The sequence below is a fragment of the Pristis pectinata genome, chromosome 28 (genome assembly GCF_009764475.1).
Source record: "Pristis pectinata isolate sPriPec2 chromosome 28, sPriPec2.1.pri, whole genome shotgun sequence".
Classification (NCBI taxonomy): domain Eukaryota; kingdom Metazoa; phylum Chordata; class Chondrichthyes; order Rhinopristiformes; family Pristidae; genus Pristis; species Pristis pectinata.
This window is the reverse complement of record NC_067432.1, coordinates 10,835,998-10,859,437: the sequence shown is the minus strand read 5'-3', so window position 1 is coordinate 10,859,437 and position 23,440 is coordinate 10,835,998. Positions and strand designations below refer to the sequence as shown.

Below are 23,440 nucleotides of genomic sequence, written 5' to 3'. Positions count from 1 at the left end.
ATCCATTATGGAAGGAATAATAGAAGGTCAGATTATTATTTAAATGGTGAAAGATTACAGCATGCTGTTGTGCAGAGGCACTTGGGAGTGTTTGTGCATGAATCACAAAAGGTTGGTTTGCAGGTGCAACAGGTTATCAAGAAGGAAGTAGAATGTTGGCCTTCCATTGCTGGAAGGATTGAATTTAAGAGCAGGGAAGTTATGCTGCGCTAGTACAGGGTACTGATGAGGCCACACGTCGAGTACTGCATGCAGTCTGGTCTCCTTACTTGAGGAAAGATATACTGGCTTTGGAAGCAGTGCAGAAGAGGTTCACCAGGTTAATTCCGGAGATGAGAGCTTTGGCCGATGAGAAGGGATTGAGTCACCTGGGACTATGTTTCAACGGGACGGAGAGACTTGTGGTGACTCTGACCCAGACCATGCTCTCTAATGAAAGATGAATTGTTGCCCGTGCATCTGAGACAAACTAAGTTACTCAGCTTCTTGCTTTGCCCATACAGTAACTACTGACAGCCATGTCTGATGGCTCCAAATTTATTTAGACACCAAATGAAGAAAGATAAGGATGCAAGGTGTACCGCAATATTTGGGAGCGGTTCCTCAATGAAGGGCATTTTTCACTGTCCTACTTAATCAGAACCTGGTAATTGGTAATTGACAATTGGTTTATTATTGCCACATGTACCGAGATAAAGTGAAAATGCCTAATGTTGGCAAATGGGACTAGTGTAGATAGGCGTCACGGTCAGCACGAATGAGATGGGCTGAAAGGACCTGGCTCTCCTTGTCCATGCTGTACACAATGCTGTTCTACACTCATTTCTGTGCTCTAAGTTTCAGTGATTCTCTATAACATCAAGAGAACTGTGGGGAAGTTTAATACAAAATGTTATTAATGTGATGCCTTTGTAGTAATTTGAAATAGAAGGGATATCTCTGTCTTGTAATTGACTGCTGACCAATGTATATAGCTGTGGAGCAGCATGTCATTCACGTGCCTTTTTTTTGTGCATGAGATAACCCTTTGTTTCAAACCAGGATAATGGATGAAGTTGAGCCTGCAAAACTATAGGCCAGTGGAGTCTCAAACTTCGTCTGCGATGTGAAGAACATGGGAACAAACAAGTATGTATGTTAAGCCTTTGAACAAGTTAAACCAAGAAGAAAAGGTAAAAATCCAACCAAATGGACCACAGATGGAATATTTGATTCTTTCCAGTGCACGCCTTTATACGATAGCTGTTGAGCAGAAGTATTCATGTTGTGGGTGCAGAATAAATGGATCAGAATGGAACCAAGTTTGAAAACTGTTAATCATAAGATAAGTAGATGAAAAATGCCACTACTGAGTGAGATTCAAACTGGAAGTTGTGTGTTGACATCGTACAGAAAAGAGAGATTTAGGAGAACATGGAGTCGCAGAATATATCCTTTTGTTGGACAACACTAAAATTCTCAGCTAATGCTGCTAATCCAATTCCCAGTTCCGCAAAGTTCTTCTTTTAATACGTTTATCGACAAACGCACTATGTGTTTTACAACTCAGACTGGCTGTTAACTTCACCTAAAAATAAGAGATTGTTTATGTAACATTTTGTCAGCAAATATAATCTTTTACTTACTGAAGTGAGAGAAGGTTTTGGTTTCCAGATTGTTCAGACCTCAGCAAAGGGAAAGTGTAGGGCACATTTCAACTGGTAGCTCCAAAGTTTGCAGGTCTTCTTGTTGTGTAATATTAATCCTTTCGCATTCTTATATTCCCATCTGTATTAACTTTCTGTTGCCACGATCAACAGTAAGTTCAATTGGCTTGTTTCCTCTGAGTCACTGTCCTAGTTAGTTATTACACTTTTACTTTATTATTCCAGATTCAGAGAAACATTAATGCATCGACAGTTGTGAGAAATCCACATGGCTGTCACGTGACAGTAACGACACTGACCCCAGCTGACCGGAAGACAGCATTGCTCCTCTGATAGGAAGTGATACTACTCTCAATCAAGGTGCGGCTCCACCCACCCTCAGGTGTGGGAGTACCTTTTGCCCCTGAACTTGCCTGACCAGTACCCTTTGTCTCTGAACCTGCCTGACCATTGGCTGTAGCAGGAACCTTTGTCTTTGACCCCCCCCCCCCCCCCCATACACCATTGGTCTCTTTGATTCACATCACTGAGGATCCACTCAGCCTCCTAGGACCATTACAAGGGCTACCATCCCCTAGCTCTCTCTCTTCTGATGACCCCAGGAGTAGTGAGACAACGCTGGAGAGATCATTGGTAAGAGTCCATCACCACATGGTCAATGAGCGCTTCACTCAGACTCAGGTAGCGTTAAGAGACAATGCTAGTGTGGGGCATTGAAGTGTTATATCCTGAATTTGTACATTGTTATTGTGTGCTTGTTTGTATCAGTGTGCGTGTGTGTGAGTGTATTTTACCCCAGTTTCGATTTCCCTCTCGTGTCCGTGGCATCCTGTGCATGACTGAGCGTGTGTCTGTTCCCATCCATTCTGTCCCGCATTTGCCTTTGTGATTAAACTAGTTTTGGTCTACAAAGCTCATGTTCAGAGTCCTCGATCTTTAAGATTTCACACAACATCGACAAACGTTCTAAGTAAATCCAACCTCGAATACAGAGAGCTGTGTTTATATCTGTAAGTTTGTTGGAAAGAAGCCAGTGATTTGTGAGCTCACGTGCTTGATTGCAGAAATTTGTCATAGACATACAGGAATAAATTTTCCAATTGAAAATAGTTTAATACTGATGGTAAGCAATTTATAATTAACTGTACTCTTCTGTGCCTAGTGGAGAAGATGTTTGGTAGAGTCATGATACTCATGAAGAGTTTGAACGAATGTCAACTGAGAAGCTTTTAATAGTGTAATATCAAGAATCCAGGGGCAGTATGTTCCTGTTAGGGTGAAGGTAAACCTGGCAAGTTTAGGGAAACCTGCCTGATGAGAGATATTGAGGCTCTGTTGAGGAAAAAGAAGGAAGGATACATTCGGTTTAGGAAGTTGGGGACAAGTGAATCCCTTGATGACTATAAAAACGTTAAGAATATGCTTAAGGGGGAAATCAGGAGGGCAAAGAGAGGGGATGAGATGGATCTGGCAGGTAAGGTTAAGGAAAATTCAGAAAGATTCTACAGCTATATTAAAAGTCAAAGGGTGGCAAGGGAGAGAATAAGTCCATTTAGAGATCAGCAGGGCCGCCTATGTGTCGAGCTACAGGAGATGGGTGGGGTATTAAATGTATATTCATCCTCAGTGATTACTGAGGAGAAAATCATGGTTACTCAAGAGATAAAGGAAACAAGTGGAGATGTTTTGGAGAACATTCATATTACCAGGGAGGAGGTATTTGTAGCCTTACAGCGCATTAAGGTGGATAAGTCCCTGACCAAGTGCACCCCTGGACTTTGTGGGAGGCTAGAGAAGAAATTGCAGAGGCCCTTGCGGAGATTTTTGATTCATCGTTAGCCACTGGTGAAGTTCCCAAAGACTGGAGGGTGGTTAATGTCATTCTGTTGTTTAAGAAGGGTGGCAAGGACAAGCCAGGGAACAACCGGCCGGTCAGCCTGACATCAGTGGTGGGGAGGTTACTAGAGGGAATTCTGAGGGACAGGATCTAGCAGCATTTGGATACACAAAGTCTGATTAGGAGGAGTCAGCATGGCTTTATGCATGGAAAGACATGTTTGACACAATTTTTAGAGCTTTTTGAAGAGGTAACCAAAAAGGTAGATGAGGGTAGGGCAGTGGGTGTTGTCTATTTGGAACTCATCAAGGCTTTCGACAAGGTCCTGCATGGCAGGCTGGTCTGCAAGGTTAGGTCCCTTGGAATGACCTGGAAAGCTAGTTAGATGGAGTCAAAATTGGGTCAGAGGTAGCAAGCAGAGGATGGTGGTTGAAGTTTGCTTCATATTCTGAGAGGCATAGATTAGGTGGATGGTAACAGTCTTTACCCCAGTGGAGGAGATTCCAAAACCAGCAGGTATAGGTTTAGGGTGAGAGGAGAAAGATTTGAAAAGGAACTGAGGGGCAACTTTCTCATGCAGCAGGTGGTGAGCTTCTGGAATGAGCTGCCAGATGAAGTTGTTGAGGCTTCTATGACTCTACGACTCCAAGAGAATTGAACTTGCTGGAAGCAAATTTTGCTAATTTGGTTGATATCCTGTCGCATTTTACTTTGGCAGATCTCAAGAATCTACCATCAAAGAACCCCACTGTCTGGGCCATGCCTTCTTTTCAAAGCTACCATCGGGCAGCAGGTACAAAAGCCTGAAGTCCCACACCACCAGGTTCAAGAACAGCTACTTCACTTCAACGATTTGGTTCTTGAAGCAACATGCAAATCCCTAATCACTGCAATTTAGTAACACTATGCCAACTTTGCACTGAATTGGACTTTGTTGTTTTGTTCTAATTGTGTTCTTTCTTGTAAAAATTGTGCATAATTTATGTTTAATTTAAGTTTTCTTGTGAATGCTGCTTATATGATGCTATGTGCCTGTGATGCTGCTGCAAGGAAGTTTTTTTCATTGGACAGTGCAAACATATCCAGGGCAAATTGAGCAGGATAACGTCTGGGCTGAAAGCCTGAAATATGAGCACAGTCTGCATCACCTAGGATTATATTCACTTCTGTATTGAGATTAAGGTAGAATGAGGTGTACAAAATGAATAAACAATAGGGAGAAATCTAAAATAATTACAGCTGAGCTTCTCAGGGATGATGTCAGTAACCATAGGGCATTGATTGGATAGAGGATACTTGCAACACTCTCCTCAAAAATATTGCTTAGTCCAGGGGTTAATTGAGAATATTGCAATATTGTCAAAGGTAAAGTCCAGTTTTATTGATATGAACGTGTACATGTTTACACAAGTGCAATGATAAACTTATTTGCAACAGCATCACAGGCACAAAGCATCAGATATGCAACAGTCATAAGAAAATCATACATTAACAACATTGATTATACAGAATTATACAAGAAAGAGCACAATTAGAACAAAAGAAAACAAAGTCCATTGTAGAGCAAAGTGGTCAAAGTTGTCATTGTGTTGCTTTTCTGACATAGTGATTAGGGTTGTGCAGGTTGATTTAAGAACCAAATGGTTGAAGGGAATTTGTTGGTGTGGGACTTCAGGCTTCTGTACCTCCTGCCTGACGGTAGCTGTGAGAAGATGGCCCAGATGGTGGGGAGCTTAGATGATAGACGTTGCCTTCTTGAAGCGGCACCTCCTGTAGATAGTACCAATGGTGGGAGGGATGTGCCCATGATGTATTGGCCTGAGTCCACTTCACTTTGCAGCTTCTTGTGCTCCTACACATTCGAATTGCTGTACCAGACCATGATGTAACCAGTCAAGACACTATCAACAGTACATCTGTAGAAGTTTGTTAGAACATTTGGTGACATGCCAAACCTTCCAAGAAGTCAAAGATGCTGCTGCCTTCCTTGTGATTGCATCTGTGTGCTGGGCCTAAGACAGGTCTTCCAATTATGTTAACGCCCAGGAATTTAAAGCTGCTGACCCTCTGCACTGCCGATCCCCTAATGTAGACTGGCGCATGTTCGCCCCACTTCACCTTCCTGAAGTGGTAACATGGGTTTATGATTCAAATCGTCCATAATATAACTGAATGATTGAACCCATTCCTATTGCTAACAGTGCTGGCTACATGTCTGAAGGTGATAAGTATGAATGTGTATGTATCTGAGATCAGCTTATTCTTCTGAGACCATTTTAGGATTTACGTGTGAAAGAATGAATGTTCCTGAAACCATACACATCATTGACAGATTGCAGAGTAATAGTCTTTTAATGATCAAAATTCAAAACATTTTAAAATCAAACTGCAAACACTTTTTTTAATCTTCCACAACAAAAGTAACTCCACATTTAAAATTTCTTACCTACTCTGACCATTGCTGGGAAATCAGAATCAGAATCAGATTCTTACTATTGGTGATTACAGGAAAACTGTAACCACTAATACTAAGTTTGTATAACTACCTCTTTCACCAAATTTTAGAGAACTGCTAGTAATTGTTGCAATAAAAAAAATGCTCATCATGATGCGGTATTACATGGCACGTACAACAGTATCAGAGAGCATGTAGCTTATGCTCCTGTGGAACATTCAAACATAATGAGAAAAAGAATGTGATTTACTAATTTGTGGGATTGCTGCAAAGTTAGCACCAACAAAGTGCAGCACCAACATCTGCCCTTCTATAAATGAGACCTTTCTATCTAAGCTGTCATCTGATATATGTGCAATATTGACCAACTTTACTGATGAGAAAGTGTAGCAGGCAGAATGAGAAGCAAGTTCATTGAATGTAACTGAAACACATTATTCAGAGTCAGCATCTACAGGAGGGTGGGGATAGGAAAAGGTGGCAGCACGGAGCCCACAACACCGACTCCACCAACAACACACACACCCCTGCCCCAGGTCCCACATCTTGGAAGATATCACAAGCAAGTGGATCACTTCTGATCTTCGAACATATTGCATATCTAATGAAAAGATAAGCATTATTTCCTATATTGGGAGGGATATCTCCATCATATTTCCAAATAACCTTCTGAGGTACTTGAGCAAAAGCATCTGCTTTTCATACCATCACGGACAATAATGGGAGTCCTGATGAAGGATCTCAACCCGAAACGTCAGCAGTTTATTGTTCTCTATAGATGCTGCCTGACCTGCTGAGTTACTCCAGCACTTTGTGTGTGTTGCTGACAATAATGAGGATTCTGAAGAGGAACCAAACATACTGACGGATTGAAAGTGTGTGGTGAGCTATTTGGCTATTATTCAGTAGATGAGAAAATAGCACAGAAAAGGTCACCTCGCTAGTGAATCCCAAAGTTTGTGGCGAAGTGAAAGAATGCTACTTAATTTTTAAGTAACATTCCTGCAAAAAGTGGTACAGGTAGTTACAATTTTTCTGTGCATATCAGTGTGTAAAGGCTATTATTTAACTGACCTATCACTGCTGTTTTTTTTCAAAATAGACTGTTAAATTCATGATTTCTGAAAAGGATGTTCCATGGATTAAGTGCGGGAAAAACATCTCTCAACTAATGTGAAAGAACTTAAAACACTAACTCGCAGCACAAAATGGGGTAACCTTACTCATTCTTTTGCTTTTTCTTCCGAACAATATTACAAAGTTTCTTCAATGTTACAACCACCAGCACTGTAACCAAGAGGAACACAGACAATAGAAAGATCATCACATCTACGCAATAGTAAACGTACCAGGGGAGTCGGTAGCATTCTGAGCGTAAATGCCCTGCTCCTTTGTGTCGGGTAACATACTCAATCCAGAAAACAGCTCTCTCCATAGGTGACTCTGGTTGGTCCCAGTGGAGAGCAGAGAGCTTCTTCATGTTATCCCGATAAAATGTACTGTTTATCAGCTCGTTAAGTGCCTGCAATAGATCTGTTGAATGCATGGTCGCAACATTCATCACTTTTGCTGCACCTCGGGATTCAAGTCGAAATAAGTTGTCAAACTGGTCAAAAAGCAGAGGCATGCCAATCAGTGGCACCCCGTGGTAGATGGCTTCGTAAATGCCATTGATGCCACCATGAGAAATAAAGACTCGTGTGTTGGGGTGGCCTAGCAGGTCGTTCTGAGGGATCCATTTCGCCAGTAGTGTGTTACTTCCTATATTGGGAGGGATTTCTCCATCATATCTCCAAATAACCTTCTGAGGTACTTGAGCAAAAGCCTCTGCTATTCGCATTGTGATCTGCATCGGCAAGGAACTGACAATGGACCCCAATGACATCACAATAAGTCCGTGCTTTCCTGAGCTTTGGACAAACTCTTCAAACTCTGCTGCTAGTGGTCGGGCTGGTTTACACTGGAAGCCTCCAATGTACACAAAATTTGGCATGGTGGGTCGTGGGAATTCAAATACAAAATCGACTCTCATCAGCCACACATCAGCCCTCAGGAGGAGTGTTTGGATGTCTATATCTGGTCCCAGATATCGATGACAGACTTCATTATAAAGAGGGTATAGAAAAAATTCTGAAAACACTAGATGATGAAGATTTTGGATGAGGTTTTCTGTTCTTTGGCAAAAATTCATTTTATCTGTGAAGTGTGAGCCAGGGATTGGGACATAGGAAGGTGGTGATGGGGCGGTAGTCAAATGAGCTTCTCCACTAATCTGCCATCGAACATTATACACCAGTGGGACTTTTAAATAATAAGCAAGCATTGGACCAATACCAAAAACAGGATCTGCAAGCATGAGGTCAAAATTTTCATTCTCAAGTTGTTTTAACAAAGTTTTGTTTTCAAAAATTTCTGCAGTTACCTTTAGAGACAATTTATGGCAATAATAAAGAAACAAGTTCATTTCATTTTGCAAATTAATTTTGCCCCATGTTGTCCAACCATTCTGTGAGATTCCCAATGATTTTTCCACCAGACTTTGAATCACTTTACTCATTTCAGCTTGTCCAGTTCTTTGTTGTCCCTGTATTAAGATGGATTGATAGAGATCTGGTCTTTTTTTAATATACCAAGTTGATGAGGTATAAAGCACTGTGATGTTGTGTCCGTGAAGTTTCAGTTCTTCTACTAGAATCTCCATATTGATCCAGTGACTACCATCAACAGGTACAACCAATATTTTAGCCCCTTGTGTAACTGGACAAGGCAGCATGATCAAGATGATACTAAGAACATAAGCCACCTGTAATCTGCCTTTCCATCCAGGACTATCCATGTTGAGAGAGGATGATCACACCGGTCCTGTGTAGAATTCATTACAAATATTAGTAATCAACATAAATTGGCAACAAAAACATTTTAGAGACAATTGTTTCTTTTCTTGTCACCACTTTAACTAACACAACTCTGTGCACTGAATGTATACTTAGATGTAGATGAACTTGGATGACATGCAACACACAGACATGATTTGGAAGCAGGAACCCAGCCGCACAAGTAGATCATGTTTCTGGTTCATGTTTTCAGCTGATGTTTCAAGAGTGACAAGTTTCAACAGGGAGAGAGAACAACTGGTTCTACACACTAGTTCAAAGAGCAAGACTTGGCAGTGCACAGGGCAGAGTATCAAGGAGTGTTGGAGTGGTAAGTTCTGACTTTGCACACCCAACAGAAGCAAATTCTAACAGAGTGATCAGAGAACTATATCTTCCACCACAAAGACTTATGATCGCCACTCCGTCATTTTCTGGTTTGCGATACGCTTGTATTTCATCCTCTCAGGGTGAGAATAGGAAACATCAGGGTTACTCAACTTGCATCATTCAAATGTATGTAGCTGCAGGACTGCTGTAGGACAGGCCATAGTCTGATAGAGGACTGGTTAACCATTAGAAGTCAGAGAGTTGGGATAAATGGATGTTTCTCTGGTTGTCAATCAGTAGTGAGCAGAGATCGGTGCTGGGCCCAAAACTGTTCACAATATACATTAACGATTTGGAAGAGGGGACTGAGTGCAGCGTATCTAAGTTTGCTGATGACACTAAATTGAGTGGAAAAGCAAATTATACAGGAGATGTGGAGAGTCTGCAGAGAGATATAGATAGGTTAAGTGAGTGGACAATGGTCTGGCAGATGGAGTGCAATCTTGGTAAATGCGAGGTAAATGCGATGTCATCCATTATGGAAGGAATAATAGAAGGTCAGATTATTATTTAAATGGTGAAAGATTACAGCATGCTGTTGTGCAGAGGCACTTGGGAGTGTTTGTGCATGAATCACAAAAGGTTGGTTTGCAGGTGCAACAGGTTATCAAGAAGGAAGTAGAATGTTGGCCTTCCATTGCTGGAAGGATTGAATTTAAGAGCAGGGAAGTTATGCTGCGCCAGTACAGGGTACTGAAGAGGCCACACGTCGAGTACTGCATGCAGTCTGGTCTCCTTACTTGAGGAAAGATATACTGGCTTTGGACGCAGTGCAGAAGAGGTTCACCAGGTTAATTCCGGAGATGAGAGCTTTGGCCTATGAGAAGGGATTGAGTCACCTGGGACTATGTTTCAACGGGACGGAGAGACTTGTGGTGACTCTGACCCAGACCATTCTCTGTAATGAAAGATGAATTGTTGCCCGTGCATCTGAGACAAACTAAGTTACTCAGCTGCTTGCTTTGCCCATACAGTAACTACTGACAGCCATGTCTGATGGCTCCAAATTTATTTAGACACCAAATGAAGAAAGATAAGGATGCAAGGTGTACCGCAATATTTGGGAGCGGTTCCTCAATGAAGGGCATTTTTCACCGTCCTACTTAATCAGAACCTGGTAATTGGTAATTGACAATTGGTTTATTATTGCCACATGTACCGAGATAAAGTGAAAATGCCTAATGTTGGCAAATGGGACTAGTGTAGATAGGCGTCACGGTCAGCACGAATGAGATGGGCTGAAAGGACCTGGCTCTCCTTGTCCATGCTGTACACAATGCTGTTCTACACTCATTTCTGTGCTCTAAGTTTCAGTGATTCTCTATAACATCAAGAGAACTGTGGGGAAGTTTAATACAAAATGTTATTAATGTGATGCCTTTGTAGTAATTTGAAATAGAAGGGATATCTCTGTCTTGTAATTGACTGCTGACCAATGTATATAGCTGTGGAGCAGCATGTCATTCACGTGCCTTTTTTTTGTGCATGAGATAACCCTTTGTTTCAAACCAGGATAATGGATGAAGTTGAGCCTGCAAAACTATAGGCCAGTGGAGTCTCAAACTTCGTCTGCGATGTGAAGAACATGGGAACAAACAAGTATGTATGTTAAGCCTTTGAACAAGTTAAACCAAGAAGAAAAGGTAAAAATCCAACCAAATGGACCACAGATGGAATATTTGATTCTTTCCAGTGCACGCCTTTATACGATAGCTGTTGAGCAGAAGTATTCATGTTGTGGGTGCAGAATAAATGGATCAGAATGGAACCAAGTTTGAAAACTGTTAATCATAAGATAAGTAGATGAAAAATGCCACTACTGAGTGAGATTCAAACTGGAAGTTGTGTGTTGACATCGTACAGAAAAGAGAGATTTAGGAGAACATGGAGTCGCAGAATATATCCTTTTGTTGGACAACACTAAAATTCTCAGCTAATGCTGCTAATCCAATTCCCAGTTCCGCAAAGTTCTTCTTTTAATACGTTTATCGACAAACGCACTATGTGTTTTACAACTCAGACTGGCTGTTAACTTCACCTAAAAATAAGAGATTGTTTATGTAACATTTTGTCAGCAAATATAATCTTTTACTTACTGAAGTGAGAGAAGGTTTTGGTTTCCAGATTGTTCAGACCTCAGCAAAGGGAAAGTGTAGGGCACATTTCAACTGGTAGCTCCAAAGTTTGCAGGTCTTCTTGTTGTGTAATATTAATCCTTTCGCATTCTTATATTCCCATCTGTATTAACTTTCTGTTGCCACGATCAACAGTAAGTTCAATTGGCTTGTTTCCTCTGAGTCACTGTCCTAGTTAGTTATTACACTTTTACTTTATTATTCCAGATTCAGAGAAACATTAATGCATCGACAGTTGTGAGAAATCCACATGGCTGTCACGTGACAGTAACGACACTGACCCCAGCTGACCGGAAGACAGCATTGCTCCTCTGATAGGAAGTGATACTACTCTCAATCAAGGTGCGGCTCCACCCACCCTCAGGTGTGGGAGTACCTTTTGCCCCTGAACTTGCCTGACCAGTACCCTTTGTCTCTGAACCTGCCTGACCATTGGCTGTAGCAGGAACCTTTGTCTTTGACCCCCCCCCCCCCCCCCATACACCATTGGCTTCTTTGATTCACATCACTGAGGATCCACTCAGCCTCCTAGGACCATTACAAGGGCTACCATCCCCTAGCTCTCTCTCTTCTGATGACCCCAGGAGTAGTGAGACAACGCTGGAGAGATCATTGGTAAGAGTCCATCACCACATGGTCAATGAGCGCTTCACTCAGACTCAGGTAGCGTTAAGAGACAATGCTAGTGTGGGGCATTGAAGTGTTATATCCTGAATTTGTACATTGTTATTGTGTGCTTGTTTGTATCAGTGTGCGTGTGTGTGAGTGTATTTTACCCCAGTTTCGATTTCCCTCTCGTGTCCGTGGCATCCTGTGCATGACTGAGCGTGTGTCTGTTCCCATCCATTCTGTCCCGCATTTGCCTTTGTGATTAAACTAGTTTTGGTCTACAAAGCTCATGTTCAGAGTCCTCGATCTTTAAGATTTCACACAACATCGACAAACGTTCTAAGTAAATCCAACCTCGAATACAGAGAGCTGTGTTTATATCTGTAAGTTTGTTGGAAAGAAGCCAGTGATTTGTGAGCTCACGTGCTTGATTGCAGAAATTTGTAATAGACATACAGGAATAAATTTTCCAATTGAAAATAGTTTAATACTGATGGTAAGCAATTTATAATTAACTGTACTCTTCTGTGCCTAGTGGAGAAGATGTTTGGTAGAGTCATGATACTCATGAAGAGTTTGAACGAATGTCAACTGAGAAGCTTTTAATAGTGTAATATCAAGAATCCAGGGGCAGTATGTTCCTGTTAGGGTGAAGGTAAACCTGGCAAGTTTAGGGAAACCTGCCTGATGAGAGATATTGAGGCTCTGTTGAGGAAAAAGAAGGAAGGATACATTCGGTTTAGGAAGTTGGGGACAAGTGAATCCCTTGATGACTATAAAAACGTTAAGAATATGCTTAAGGGGGAAATCAGGAGGGCAAAGAGAGGGGATGAGATGGATCTGGCAGGTAAGGTTAAGGAAAATTCAGAAAGATTCTACAGCTATATTAAAAGTCAAAGGGTGGCAAGGGAGAGAATAAGTCCATTTAGAGATCAGCAGGGCCGCCTATGTGTCGAGCTACAGGAGATGGGTGGGGTATTAAATGTATATTCATCCTCAGTGATTACTGAGGAGAAAATCATGGTTACTCAAGAGATAAAGGAAACAAGTGGAGATGTTTTGGAGAACATTCATATTACCAGGGAGGAGGTATTTGTAGCCTTACAGCGCATTAAGGTGGATAAGTCCCTGACCAAGTGCACCCCTGGACTTTGTGGGAGGCTAGAGAAGAAATTGCACAGGCCCTTGCGGAGATTTTTGATTCATCGTTAGCCACTGGTGAAGTTCCCAAAGACTGGAGGGTGGTTAATGTCATTCTGTTGTTTAAGAAGGGTGGCAAGGACAAGCCAGGGAACAACCGGCCGGTCAGCCTGACATCAGTGGTGGGGAGGTTACTAGAGGGAATTCTGAGGGACAGGATCTAGCAGCATTTGGATACACAAAGTCTGATTAGGAGGAGTCAGCATGGCTTTATGCATGGAAAGACATGTTTGACACATTTTTTAGAGCTTTTTGAAGAGGTAACCAAAAAGGTAGATGAGGGTAGGGCAGTGGGTGTTGTCTATTTGGAACTCATCAAGGCTTTCGACAAGGTCCTGCATGGCAGGCTGGTCTGCAAGGTTAGGTCCCTTGGAATGACCTGGAAAGCTAGTTAGATGGAGTCAAAATTGGGTCAGAGGTAGCAAGCAGAGGATGGTGGTTGAAGTTTGCTTCATATTCTGAGAGGCATAGATTAGGTGGATGGTAACAGTCTTTACCCCAGTGGAGGAGATTCCAAAACCAGCAGGTATAGGTTTAGGGTGAGAGGAGAAAGATTTGAAAGGGAACTGAGGGGCAACTTTCTCATGCAGCAGGTGGTGAGTTTGTGGAATGAGCTGCCAGATGAAGTTGTTGAGGCTTCTATGACTCTACGACTCCAAGAGAATTGAACTTGCTGGAAGCAAATTTTGCTAATTTGGTTGATATCCTGTCGCATTTTACTTTGGCAGATCTCAAGAACCTACCATCAAAGAACCCCACTGTCTGGGCCATGCCTTCTTTTCAAAGCTACCATCGGGCAGCAGGTACAAAAGCCTGAAGTCCCACACCACCAGGTTCAAGAACAGCTACTTCACTTCAACGATTTGGTTCTTGAAGCAACATGCAAATCCCTAATCACTGCAATTTAGTAACACTATGCCAACTTTGCACTGAATTGGACTTTGTTGTTTTGTTCTAATTGTGTTCTTTCTTGTAAAAATTGTGCATAATTTATGTTTAATTTAAGTTTTCTTGTGAATGCTGCTTATATGATGCTATGTGCCTGTGATGCTGCTGCAAGGAAGTTTTTTTCATTGGACAGTGCAAACATATCCAGGGCAAATTGAGCAGGATAACGTCTGGGCTGAAAGCCTGAAATATGAGCACAGTCTGCATCACCTAGGATTATATTCACTTCTGTATTGAGATTAAGGTAGAATGAGGTGTACAAAATGAATAAACAATAGGGAGAAATCTAAAATAATTACAGCTGAGCTTCTCAGGGATGATGTCAGGAACCATAGGTCAATGATTGGATAGAGGATACTTGCAACACCCTCCACCAAAATATTGCTTAGTCCAGGGGTTAATTGAGAATATTGCAATATTGTCAAAGGTAAAGTCCAGTTTTATTGATATGAACATGTACATGTTTACACAAGTGCAATGATAAACTTATTTGCAACAGCATCACAGGCACAAAGCATCAGATATGCAACAGTCATAAGAAAATCATACATTAACAACATTGATTATACAGAATTATACAAGAAAGAGCACAATTAGAACAAAAGAAAACAAAGTCCATTGTAGAGCAAAGTGGTCAAAGTTGTCATTGTGTTGCTTTTCTGACATAGTGATTAGGGTTGTGCAGGTTGATTTAAGAACCAAATGGTTGAAGGGAATTTTGTTGGTGTGGGACTTCAGGCTTCTGTACCTCCTGCCTGACGGTAGCTGTGAGAAGATGGCCCAGATGGTGGGGAGCTTAGATGATAGACGTTGCCTTCTTGAAGCGGCACCTCCTGTAGATAGTACCAATGGTGGGAGGGATGTGCCCATGATGTATTGGCCTGAGTCCACTTCACTTTGCAGCTTCTTGTGCTCCTACACATTCGAATTGCTGTACCAGACCATGATGTAACCAGTCAAGACACTATCAACAGTACATCTGTAGAAGTTTGTTAGAACATTTGGTGACATGCCAAACCTTCCAAGAAGTCAAAGATGCTGCTGCCTTCCTTGTGATTGCATCTGTGTGCTGGGCCTAAGACAGGTCTTAAAATTATGTTAACCACCAGGAATTTAAAGCTGCTGACCCCCTGCACTGCCGATCCCCTAATGTAGACTGGCGCATGTTAGCCCCACTTTCCTTTCCTGAAGTGGTAACATGGGTTTATGATTCAAATCGTCCATAATATAACTGAATGATTGAAGCCATTCCTATTGCGAGCAGTGCTGGCTACATGTCTCGTGGTGATATATATGAATGTGTATGTACCTGAGATCAGTTTATTCTTCTGAGACCATTTTAGGATTTATGTGTGAAAGAATGAATGTACCTGAAACCATACACATCATTGACAGATTGCAGAGTAATAGTCTTTAAATGATCAAAATTCAAAACATTTTAAAATCAAACTGCAAACACTTTTTTTAATCTTCCAAAACAAAAGTAACTCCACATTTAAAATTTCTTACCTACTCTGACCATTGCTGCGAAATCAGAATCAGAATCAGATTCATAGTATTGGTGATTACAGGAAAACTGTAACTACTAATACTAAGTTTGTATAACTACCTCGTTCGCCAAACTTTAGAGAACTGCTAGTAATTGTTGCAATAAAAAAAATGCTCATCATGATGCGGTATTAAATGGCACGCACAACAGTATCAGAGAGCATGTAGCTTATGCTCCTGTGGAACATTCAAACATAATGAGAAAAAGAATGTGATTTACTAATTTGTGGGATTGCTGCAAAGTTAGCACCAACAAAGTGCAGCACCAACATCTGCCCTTCTATAAATGAGACCTTTCTATCTAAGCTGTCATCTGATATATGTGCAATATTGACCAACTTTACTGATGAGAAAGTGTAGCAGGCAGAATGAGAAGCAAGTTCATTGAATGTAACTGAAACACATTATTCAGAGTCAGCATCTACAGGAGGGTGGGGATAGGAAAAGGTGGCAGCACGGAGCCCACAACACCGACTCCACCAACAACACACACACCCCTGCCCCAGGTCCCACATCTTGGAAGATATCACAAGCAAGTGGATCACTTCTGATCTTCGAACATATTGCATATCTAATGAAAAGATAAGCATTATTTCCTATATTGGGAGGGATATCTCCATCATATTTCCAAATAACCTTCTGAGGTACTTGAGCAAAAGCATCTGCTTTTCATACCATCACGGACAATAATGGGAGTCCTGATGAAGGATCTCAACCCGAAACGTCAGCAGTTTATTGTTCTCTATAGATGCTGCCTGACCTGCTGAGTTACTCCAGCACTTTGTGTGTGTTGCTGACAATAATGAGGATTCTGAAGAGGAACCAAACATACTGACGGATTGAAAGTGTGTGGTGAGCTATTTGGCTATTATTCAGTAGATGAGAAAATAGCACAGAAAAGGTCACCTCGCTAGTGAATCCCAAAGTTTGTGGCGAAGTGAAAGAATGCTACTTAATTTTTAAGTAACATTCCTGCAAAAAGTGGTACAGGTAGTTACAATTTTTCTGTGCATATCAGTGTGTAAAGGCTATTATTTAACTGACCTATCACTGCTGTTTTTTTTCAAAATAGACTGTTAAATTCATGATTTCTGAAAAGGATGTTCCATGGATTAAGTGCGGGAAAAACATCTCTCAACTAATGTGAAAGAACTTAAAACACTAACTCGCAGCACAAAATGGGGTAACCTTACTCATTCTTTTGCTTTTTCTTCCGAACAATATTACAAAGTTTCTTCAATGTTACAACCACCAGCACTGTAACCAAGAGGAACACAGACAATAGAAAGATCATCACATCTACGCAATAGTAAACGTACCAGGGGAGTCGGTAGCATTCTGAGCGTAAATGCCCTGCTCCTTTGTGTCGGGTAACATACTCAATCCAGAAAACAGCTCTCTCCATAGGTGACTCTGGTTGGTCCCAGTGGAGAGCAGAGAGCTTCTTCATGTTATCCCGATAAAATGTACTGTTTATCAGCTCGTTAAGTGCCTGCAATAGATCTGTTGAATGCATGGTCGCAACATTCATCACTTTTGCTGCACCTCGGGATTCAAGTCGAAATAAGTTGTCAAACTGGTCAAAAAGCAGAGGCATGCCAATCAGTGGCACCCCGTGGTAGATGGCTTCGTAAATGCCATTGATGCCACCATGAGAAATAAAGACTCGTGTGTTGGGGTGGCCTAGCAGGTCGTTCTGAGGGATCCATTTCGCCAGTAGTGTGTTACTTCCTATATTGGGAGGGATTTCTCCATCATATCTCCAAATAACCTTCTGAGGTACTTGAGCAAAAGCCTCTGCTATTCGCATTGTGATCTGCATCGGCAAGGAACTGACAATGGACCCCAATGACATCACAATAAGTCCGTGCTTTCCTGAGCTTTGGACAAACTCTTCAAACTCTGCTGCTAGTGGTCGGGCTGGTTTACACTGGAAGCCTCCAATGTACACAAAATTTGGCATGGTGGGTCGTGGGAATTCAAATACAAAATCGACTCTCATCAGCCACACATCAGCCCTCAGGAGGAGTGTTTGGATGTCTATATCTGGTCCCAGATATCGATGACAGACTTCATTATAAAGAGGGTATAGAAAAAATTCTGAAAACACTAGATGATGAAGATTTTGGATGAGGTTTTCTGTTCTTTGGCAAAAATTCATTTTATCTGTGAAGTGTGAGCCAGGGATTGGGACATAGGAAGGTGGTGATGGGGCGGTAGTCAAATGAGCTTCTCCACTAATCTGCCATCGAACATTATACACCAGTGGGACTTTTAAATAATAAGCAAGCATTGGACCAATACCAAAAACAGGATCTGCAAGCATGAGGTCAAAATTTTCATTCTCAAGTTGTTTTAACAAAGTTTTGTTTTCAAAAATTTCTGCAGTTACCTTTAGAGACAATTTATGGCAATAATAAAGAAACAAGTTCATTTCATTTTGCAAATTAATTTTGCCCCATGTTGTCCAACCATTCTGTGAGATTCCCAATGATTTTTCCACCAGACTTTGAATCACTTTACTCATTTCAGCTTGTCCAGTTCTTTGTTGTCCCTGTATTAAGATGGATTGATAGAGATCTGGTCTTTTTTTAATATACCAAGTTGATGAGGTATAAAGCACTGTGATGTTGTGTCCGTGAAGTTTCAGTTCTTCTACTAGAATCTCCATATTGATCCAGTGACTACCATCAACAGGTACAACCAATATTTTAGCCCCTTGTGTAACTGGACAAGGCAGCATGATCAAGATGATACTAAGAACATAAGCCACCTGTAATCTGCCTTTCCATCCAGGACTATCCATGTTGAGAGAGGATGATCACACCGGTCCTGTGTAGAATTCATTACAAATATTAGTAATCAACATAAATTGGCAACAAAAACATTTTAGAGACAATTGTTTCTTTTCTTGTCACCACTTTAACTAACACAACTCTGTGAACTGAATGTATACTTAGATGTAGATGAACTTGGATGACATGCAACACACAGACATGATTTGGAAGCAGGAACCCAGCCGCACAAGTAGATCATGTTTCTGGTTCATGTTTTCAGCTGATGTTTCAAGAGTGACAAGTTTCAACAGGGAGAGAGAACAACTGGTTCTACACACTAGTTCAAAGAGCAAGACTTGGCAGTGCACAGGGCAGAGTATCAAGGAGTGTTGGAGTGGTAAGTTCTGACTTTGCACACCCAACAGAAGCAAATTCTAACAGAGTGATCAGGGAACTATATCTTCCACCACAAAGACTTATGATCGCCACTCCGTCATTTTCTGGTTTGCGATACGCTTGTATTTCATCCTCTCAGGGTGAGAATAGGAAACATCAGGGTTACTCAACTTGCATCATTCAAATGTATGTAGCTGCAGGACTGCTGTAGGACAGGCCATAGTCTGATAGAGGACTGGTTAACCATTAGAAGTCAGAGAGTTGGGATAAATGGATGTTTCTCTGGTTGTCAATCAGTAGTGAGCAGAGATCGGTGCTGGGCCCAAAACTGTTCACAATATACATTAACGATTTGGAAGAGGGGACTGAGTGCAGCGTATCTAAGTTTGCTGATGACACTAAATTGAGTGGAAAAGCAAATTATACAGGAGATGTGGAGAGTCTGCAGAGAGATATAGATAGGTTAAGTGAGTGGACAATGGTCTGGCAGATGGAGTGCAATCTTGGTAAATGCGAGGTAAATGCGATGTCATCCATTATGGAAGGAATAATAGAAGGTCAGATTATTATTTAAATGGTGAAAGATTACAGCATGCTGTTGTGCAGAGGCACTTGGGAGTGTTTGTGCATGAATCACAAAAGGTTGGTTTGCAGGTGCAACAGGTTATCAAGAAGGAAGTAGAATGTTGGCCTTCCATTGCTGGAAGGATTGAATTTAAGAGCAGGGAAGTTATGCTGCGCCAGTACAGGGTACTGAAGAGGCCACACGTCGAGTACTGCATGCAGTCTGGTCTCCTTACTTGAGGAAAGATATACTGGCTTTGGACGCAGTGCAGAAGAGGTTCACCAGGTTAATTCCGGAGATGAGAGCTTTGGCCTATGAGAAGGGATTGAGTCACCTGGGACTATGTTTCAACGGGACGGAGAGACTTGTGGTGACTCTGACCCAGACCATTCTCTGTAATGAAAGATGAATTGTTGCCCGTGCATCTGAGACAAACTAAGTTACTCAGCTGCTTGCTTTGCCCATACAGTAACTACTGACAGCCATGTCTGATGGCTCCAAATTTATTTAGACACCAAATGAAGAAAGATAAGGATGCAAGGTGTACCGCAATATTTGGGAGCGGTTCCTCAATGAAGGGCATTTTTCACTGTCCTACTTAATCAGAACCTGGTAATTGGTAATTGACAATTGGTTTATTATTGCCACATGTACCGAGATAAAGTGAAAATGCCTAATGTTGGCAAATGGGACTAGTGTAGATAGGCGTCACGGTCAGCACGAATGAGATGGGCTGAAAGGACCTGGCTCTCCTTGTCCATGCTGTACACAATGCTGTTCTACACTCATTTCTGTGCTCTAAGTTTCAGTGATTCTCTATAACATCAAGAGAACTGTGGGGAAGTTTAATACAAAATGTTATTAATGTGATGCCTTTGTAGTAATTTGAAATAGAAGGGATATCTCTGTCTTGTAATTGACTGCTGACCAATGTATATAGCTGTGGAGCAGCATGTCATTCACGTGCCTTTTTTTTGTGCATGAGATAACCCTTTGTTTCAAACCAGGATAATGGATGAAGTTGAGCCTGCAAAACTATAGGCCAGTGGAGTCTCAAACTTCGTCTGCGATGTGAAGAACATGGGAACAAACAAGTATGTATGTTAAGCCTTTGAACAAGTTAAACCAAGAAGAAAAGGTAAAAATCCAACCAAATGGACCACAGATGGAATATTGATTCTTTCCAGTGCACGCCTTTATACGATAGCTGTTGAGCAGAAGTATTCATGTTGTGGGTGCAGAATAAATGGATCAGAATGGAACCAAGTTTGAAAACTGTTAATCATAAGATAAGTAGATGAAAAATGCCACTACTGAGTGAGATTCAAACTGGAAGTTGTGTGTTTGACATCGTACAGAAAAGAGAGATTTAGGAGAACATGGAGTCGCAGAATATATCCTTTTGTTGGACAACACTAAAATTCTCAGCTAATGCTGCTAATCCAATTCCCAGTTCCGCAAAGTTCTTCTTTTAATACGTTATCGACAAACGCACTATGTGTTTTACAACTCAGACTGGCTGTTAACTTCACCTAAAAATAAGAGATTGTTTATGTAACATTTTGTCAGCAAATATAATCTTTTACTTACTGAAGTGAGAGAAGGTTTTGGTTTCCAGATTGTTCAGACCTCAGCAAAGGGAAAGTGTAGGGCACATTTCAACTGGTAGCTCCAAAGTTTGCAGGTCTTCTTGTTGTGTAATATTAATCCTTTCGCATTCTTATATTCCCATCTGTATTAACTTTCTGTTGCCACGATCAACAGTAAGTTCAATTGGCTTGTTTCCTCTGAGTCACTGTCCTAGTTAGTTTATTACACTTTTACTTTATTATTCCAGATTCAGAGAAACATTAATGCATCGACAGTTGTGAGAAATCCACATGGCTGTCACGTGACAGTAACGACACTGACCCAGCTGACCGGAAGACAGCATTGCTCCTCTGATAGGAAGTGATACTACTCTCAATCAAGGTGCGGCTCCACCCACCCTCAGGTGTGGGAGTACCTTTTGCCCCTGAACTTGCCTGACCAGTACCCTTTGTCTCTGAACCTGCCTGACCATTGGCCTGTAGCAGGAACCTTTGTCTTTGACCCCCCCCCCCCCCCCATACACCATTGGTCTCTTTGATTCACATCACTGAGGATCCACTCAGCCTCCTAGGACCATTACAAGGGCTACCATCCCCTAGCTCTCTCTCTTCTGATGACCCCAGGAGTAGTGAGACAACGCTGGAGAGATCATTGGTAAGAGTCCATCACCACATGGTCAATGAGCGCTTCACTCAGACTCAGGTAGCGTTAAGAGACAATGCTAGTGTGGGGCATTGAAGTGTTATATCCTGAATTTGTACATTGTTATTGTGTGCTTGTTTGTATCAGTGTGCGTGTGTGTGAGTGTATTTTACCCCAGTTTCGATTTCCCTCTCGTGTCCGTGGCATCCTGTGCATGACTGAGCGTGTGTCTGTTCCCATCCATTCTGTCCCGCATTTGCCTTTGTGATTAAACGAGTTTTGGTCTACAAAGCTCATGTTCAGAGTCCTCGATCTTTAAGATTTCACACAACATCGACAAACGTTCTAAGTAAATCCAACCTCGAATACAGAGAGCTGTGTTTATATCTGTAAGTTTGTTGGAAAGAAGCCAGTGATTTGTGAGCTCACGTGCTTGATTGCAGAAATTTGTCATAGACATACAGGAATAAATTTTCCAATTGAAAATAGTTTAATACTGATGGTTAAGCAATTTATAATTAACTGTACTCTTCTGTGCCTAGTGGAGAAGATGTTTGGTAGAGTCATGATACTCATGAAGAGTTTGAACGAATGTCAACTGAGAAGCTTTTAATAGTGTAATATCAAGAATCCAGGGGCAGTATGTTCCTGTTAGGGTGAAGGTAAACCTGGCAAGTTTAGGGAAACCTGCCTGATGAGAGATATTGAGGCTCTGTTGAGGAAAAAGAAGGAAGGATACATTCGGTTTAGGAAGTTGGGGACAAGTGAATCCCTTGATGACTATAAAAACGTTAAGAATATGCTTAAGGGGGAAATCAGGAGGGCAAAGAGAGGGGATGAGATGGATCTGGCAGGTAAGGTTAAGGAAAATTCAGAAAGATTCTACAGCTATATTAAAAGTCAAAGGGTGGCAAGGGAGAGAATAAGTCCATTTAGAGATCAGCAGGGCCGCCTATGTGTCGAGCTACAGGAGATGGGTGGGGTATTAAATGTATATTCATCCTCAGTGATTACTGAGGAGAAAATCATGGTTACTCAAGAGATAAAGGAAACAAGTGGAGATGTTTTGGAGAACATTCATATTACCAGGGAGGAGGTATTTGTAGCCTTACAGCGCATTAAGGTGGATAAGTCCCTGACCAAGTGCACCCCTGGACTTTGTGGGAGGCTAGAGAAGAAATTGCAGAGGCCCTTGCGGAGATTTTTGCTTCTTCGTTAGCCACTGGTGAAGTTCCCAAAGACTGGAGGGTGGTTAATGTCATTCTGTTGTTTAAGAAGGGTGGCAAGGACAAGCCAGGGAACTACCGGCCGGTCAGCCTGACATCAGTGGTGGGGAGGTTACTAGAGGGAATTCTGAGGGACAGGATCTAGCAGCATTTGGATACACAAAGTCTGATTAGGAGGAGTCAGCATGGCTTTATGCATGGAAAGACATGTTTGACACATTTTTTAGAGCTTTTTGAAGAGGGTAACCAAAAAGGTAGATGAGGTAGGGCAGTGGGTGTTGTCTATTTGGGAACTCATCAAGGCTTTCGACAAGGTCCTGCATGGCAGGCTGGTCTGCAAGGTTAGGTCCCTTGGAATGACCTGGAAAGCTAGTTAGATGGAGTCAAAATTGGGTCAGAGGTAGCAAGCAGAGGATGGTGGTTGAAGTTTGCTTCATATTCTGAGAGGCATAGATTAGGTGGATGGTAACAGTCTTTACCCCAGTGGAGGAGATTCCAAAACCAGCAGGTATAGGTTTAGGGTGAGAGGAGAAAGATTTGAAAGGGAACTGAGGGGCAACTTTCTCATGCAGCAGGTGGTGAGTTTGTGGAATGAGCTGCCAG

General features: G+C 41.7%; 4 protein-coding genes across 11 annotated transcripts in view; all 4 read right to left on the bottom strand.

Annotated features, from left to right (window-relative positions):
- Nucleotides 1-23,440, bottom strand: part of LOC127583847 (UDP-glucuronosyltransferase 2C1-like) — a 48,472-nt gene that overhangs the window by 4,850 nt on the left and 20,182 nt on the right. The window lies entirely within an intron of this gene.
- Nucleotides 1-23,440, bottom strand: part of LOC127583843 (UDP-glucuronosyltransferase 2A2-like) — a 48,469-nt gene that overhangs the window by 4,850 nt on the left and 20,179 nt on the right. Inside the window, exon 1 of one of the 5 annotated variants that reach the window (XM_052040221.1) lies at nucleotides 20,970-21,116. The exons of 2 other annotated variants lie outside the window; for them this stretch is intronic. The gene's annotated coding sequence lies outside the window, so the exon portion shown is untranslated. Of the gene's footprint in view, nucleotides 1-1,625; nucleotides 1,906-11,297; nucleotides 11,445-20,969; nucleotides 21,117-23,440 lie in introns of those variants that run through there. 2 more of the 5 variants (XM_052040220.1, XM_052040219.1) reach the window with 2 other exon arrangements.
- Nucleotides 5,684-21,116, bottom strand: LOC127583845 (UDP-glucuronosyltransferase 2C1-like). 2 transcript variants are annotated; one of them, XM_052040230.1, is made up of 2 exons: nucleotides 20,970-21,116; nucleotides 5,684-8,800 (listed from the first exon to the last, which is right to left on the bottom strand). In XM_052040230.1, the coding sequence occupies exon 2, from the start codon at nucleotides 8,772-8,774 to the stop codon at nucleotides 7,158-7,160; it is 1,617 nt and encodes a 538-aa protein (XP_051896190.1). In that variant the 5' UTR covers nucleotides 8,775-8,800; nucleotides 20,970-21,116; the 3' UTR covers nucleotides 5,684-7,157. The 2 variants fall into 2 exon arrangements, with proteins under 2 accessions (XP_051896190.1, XP_051896188.1); XM_052040228.1 differs by lacking the exon at nucleotides 20,970-21,116 and adding an exon at nucleotides 11,298-11,444.
- LOC127583844 (UDP-glucuronosyltransferase 2C1-like) overlaps nucleotides 14,512-23,440 on the bottom strand; it is a 29,108-nt gene continuing 20,179 nt past the window's right edge. For 2 of the 3 annotated variants that reach the window (XM_052040227.1, XM_052040226.1), the window contains exon 2: nucleotides 14,512-18,473. In XM_052040227.1, coding sequence (XP_051896187.1) covers nucleotides 16,831-18,447 — 1,617 coding nt within the window. In that variant the 5' untranslated portion in view covers nucleotides 18,448-18,473 and the 3' untranslated portion in view covers nucleotides 14,512-16,830. Of the gene's footprint in view, nucleotides 18,474-20,969; nucleotides 21,117-23,440 lie in introns of those variants that run through there. The other variant, XM_052040225.1, reaches the window with a different exon arrangement.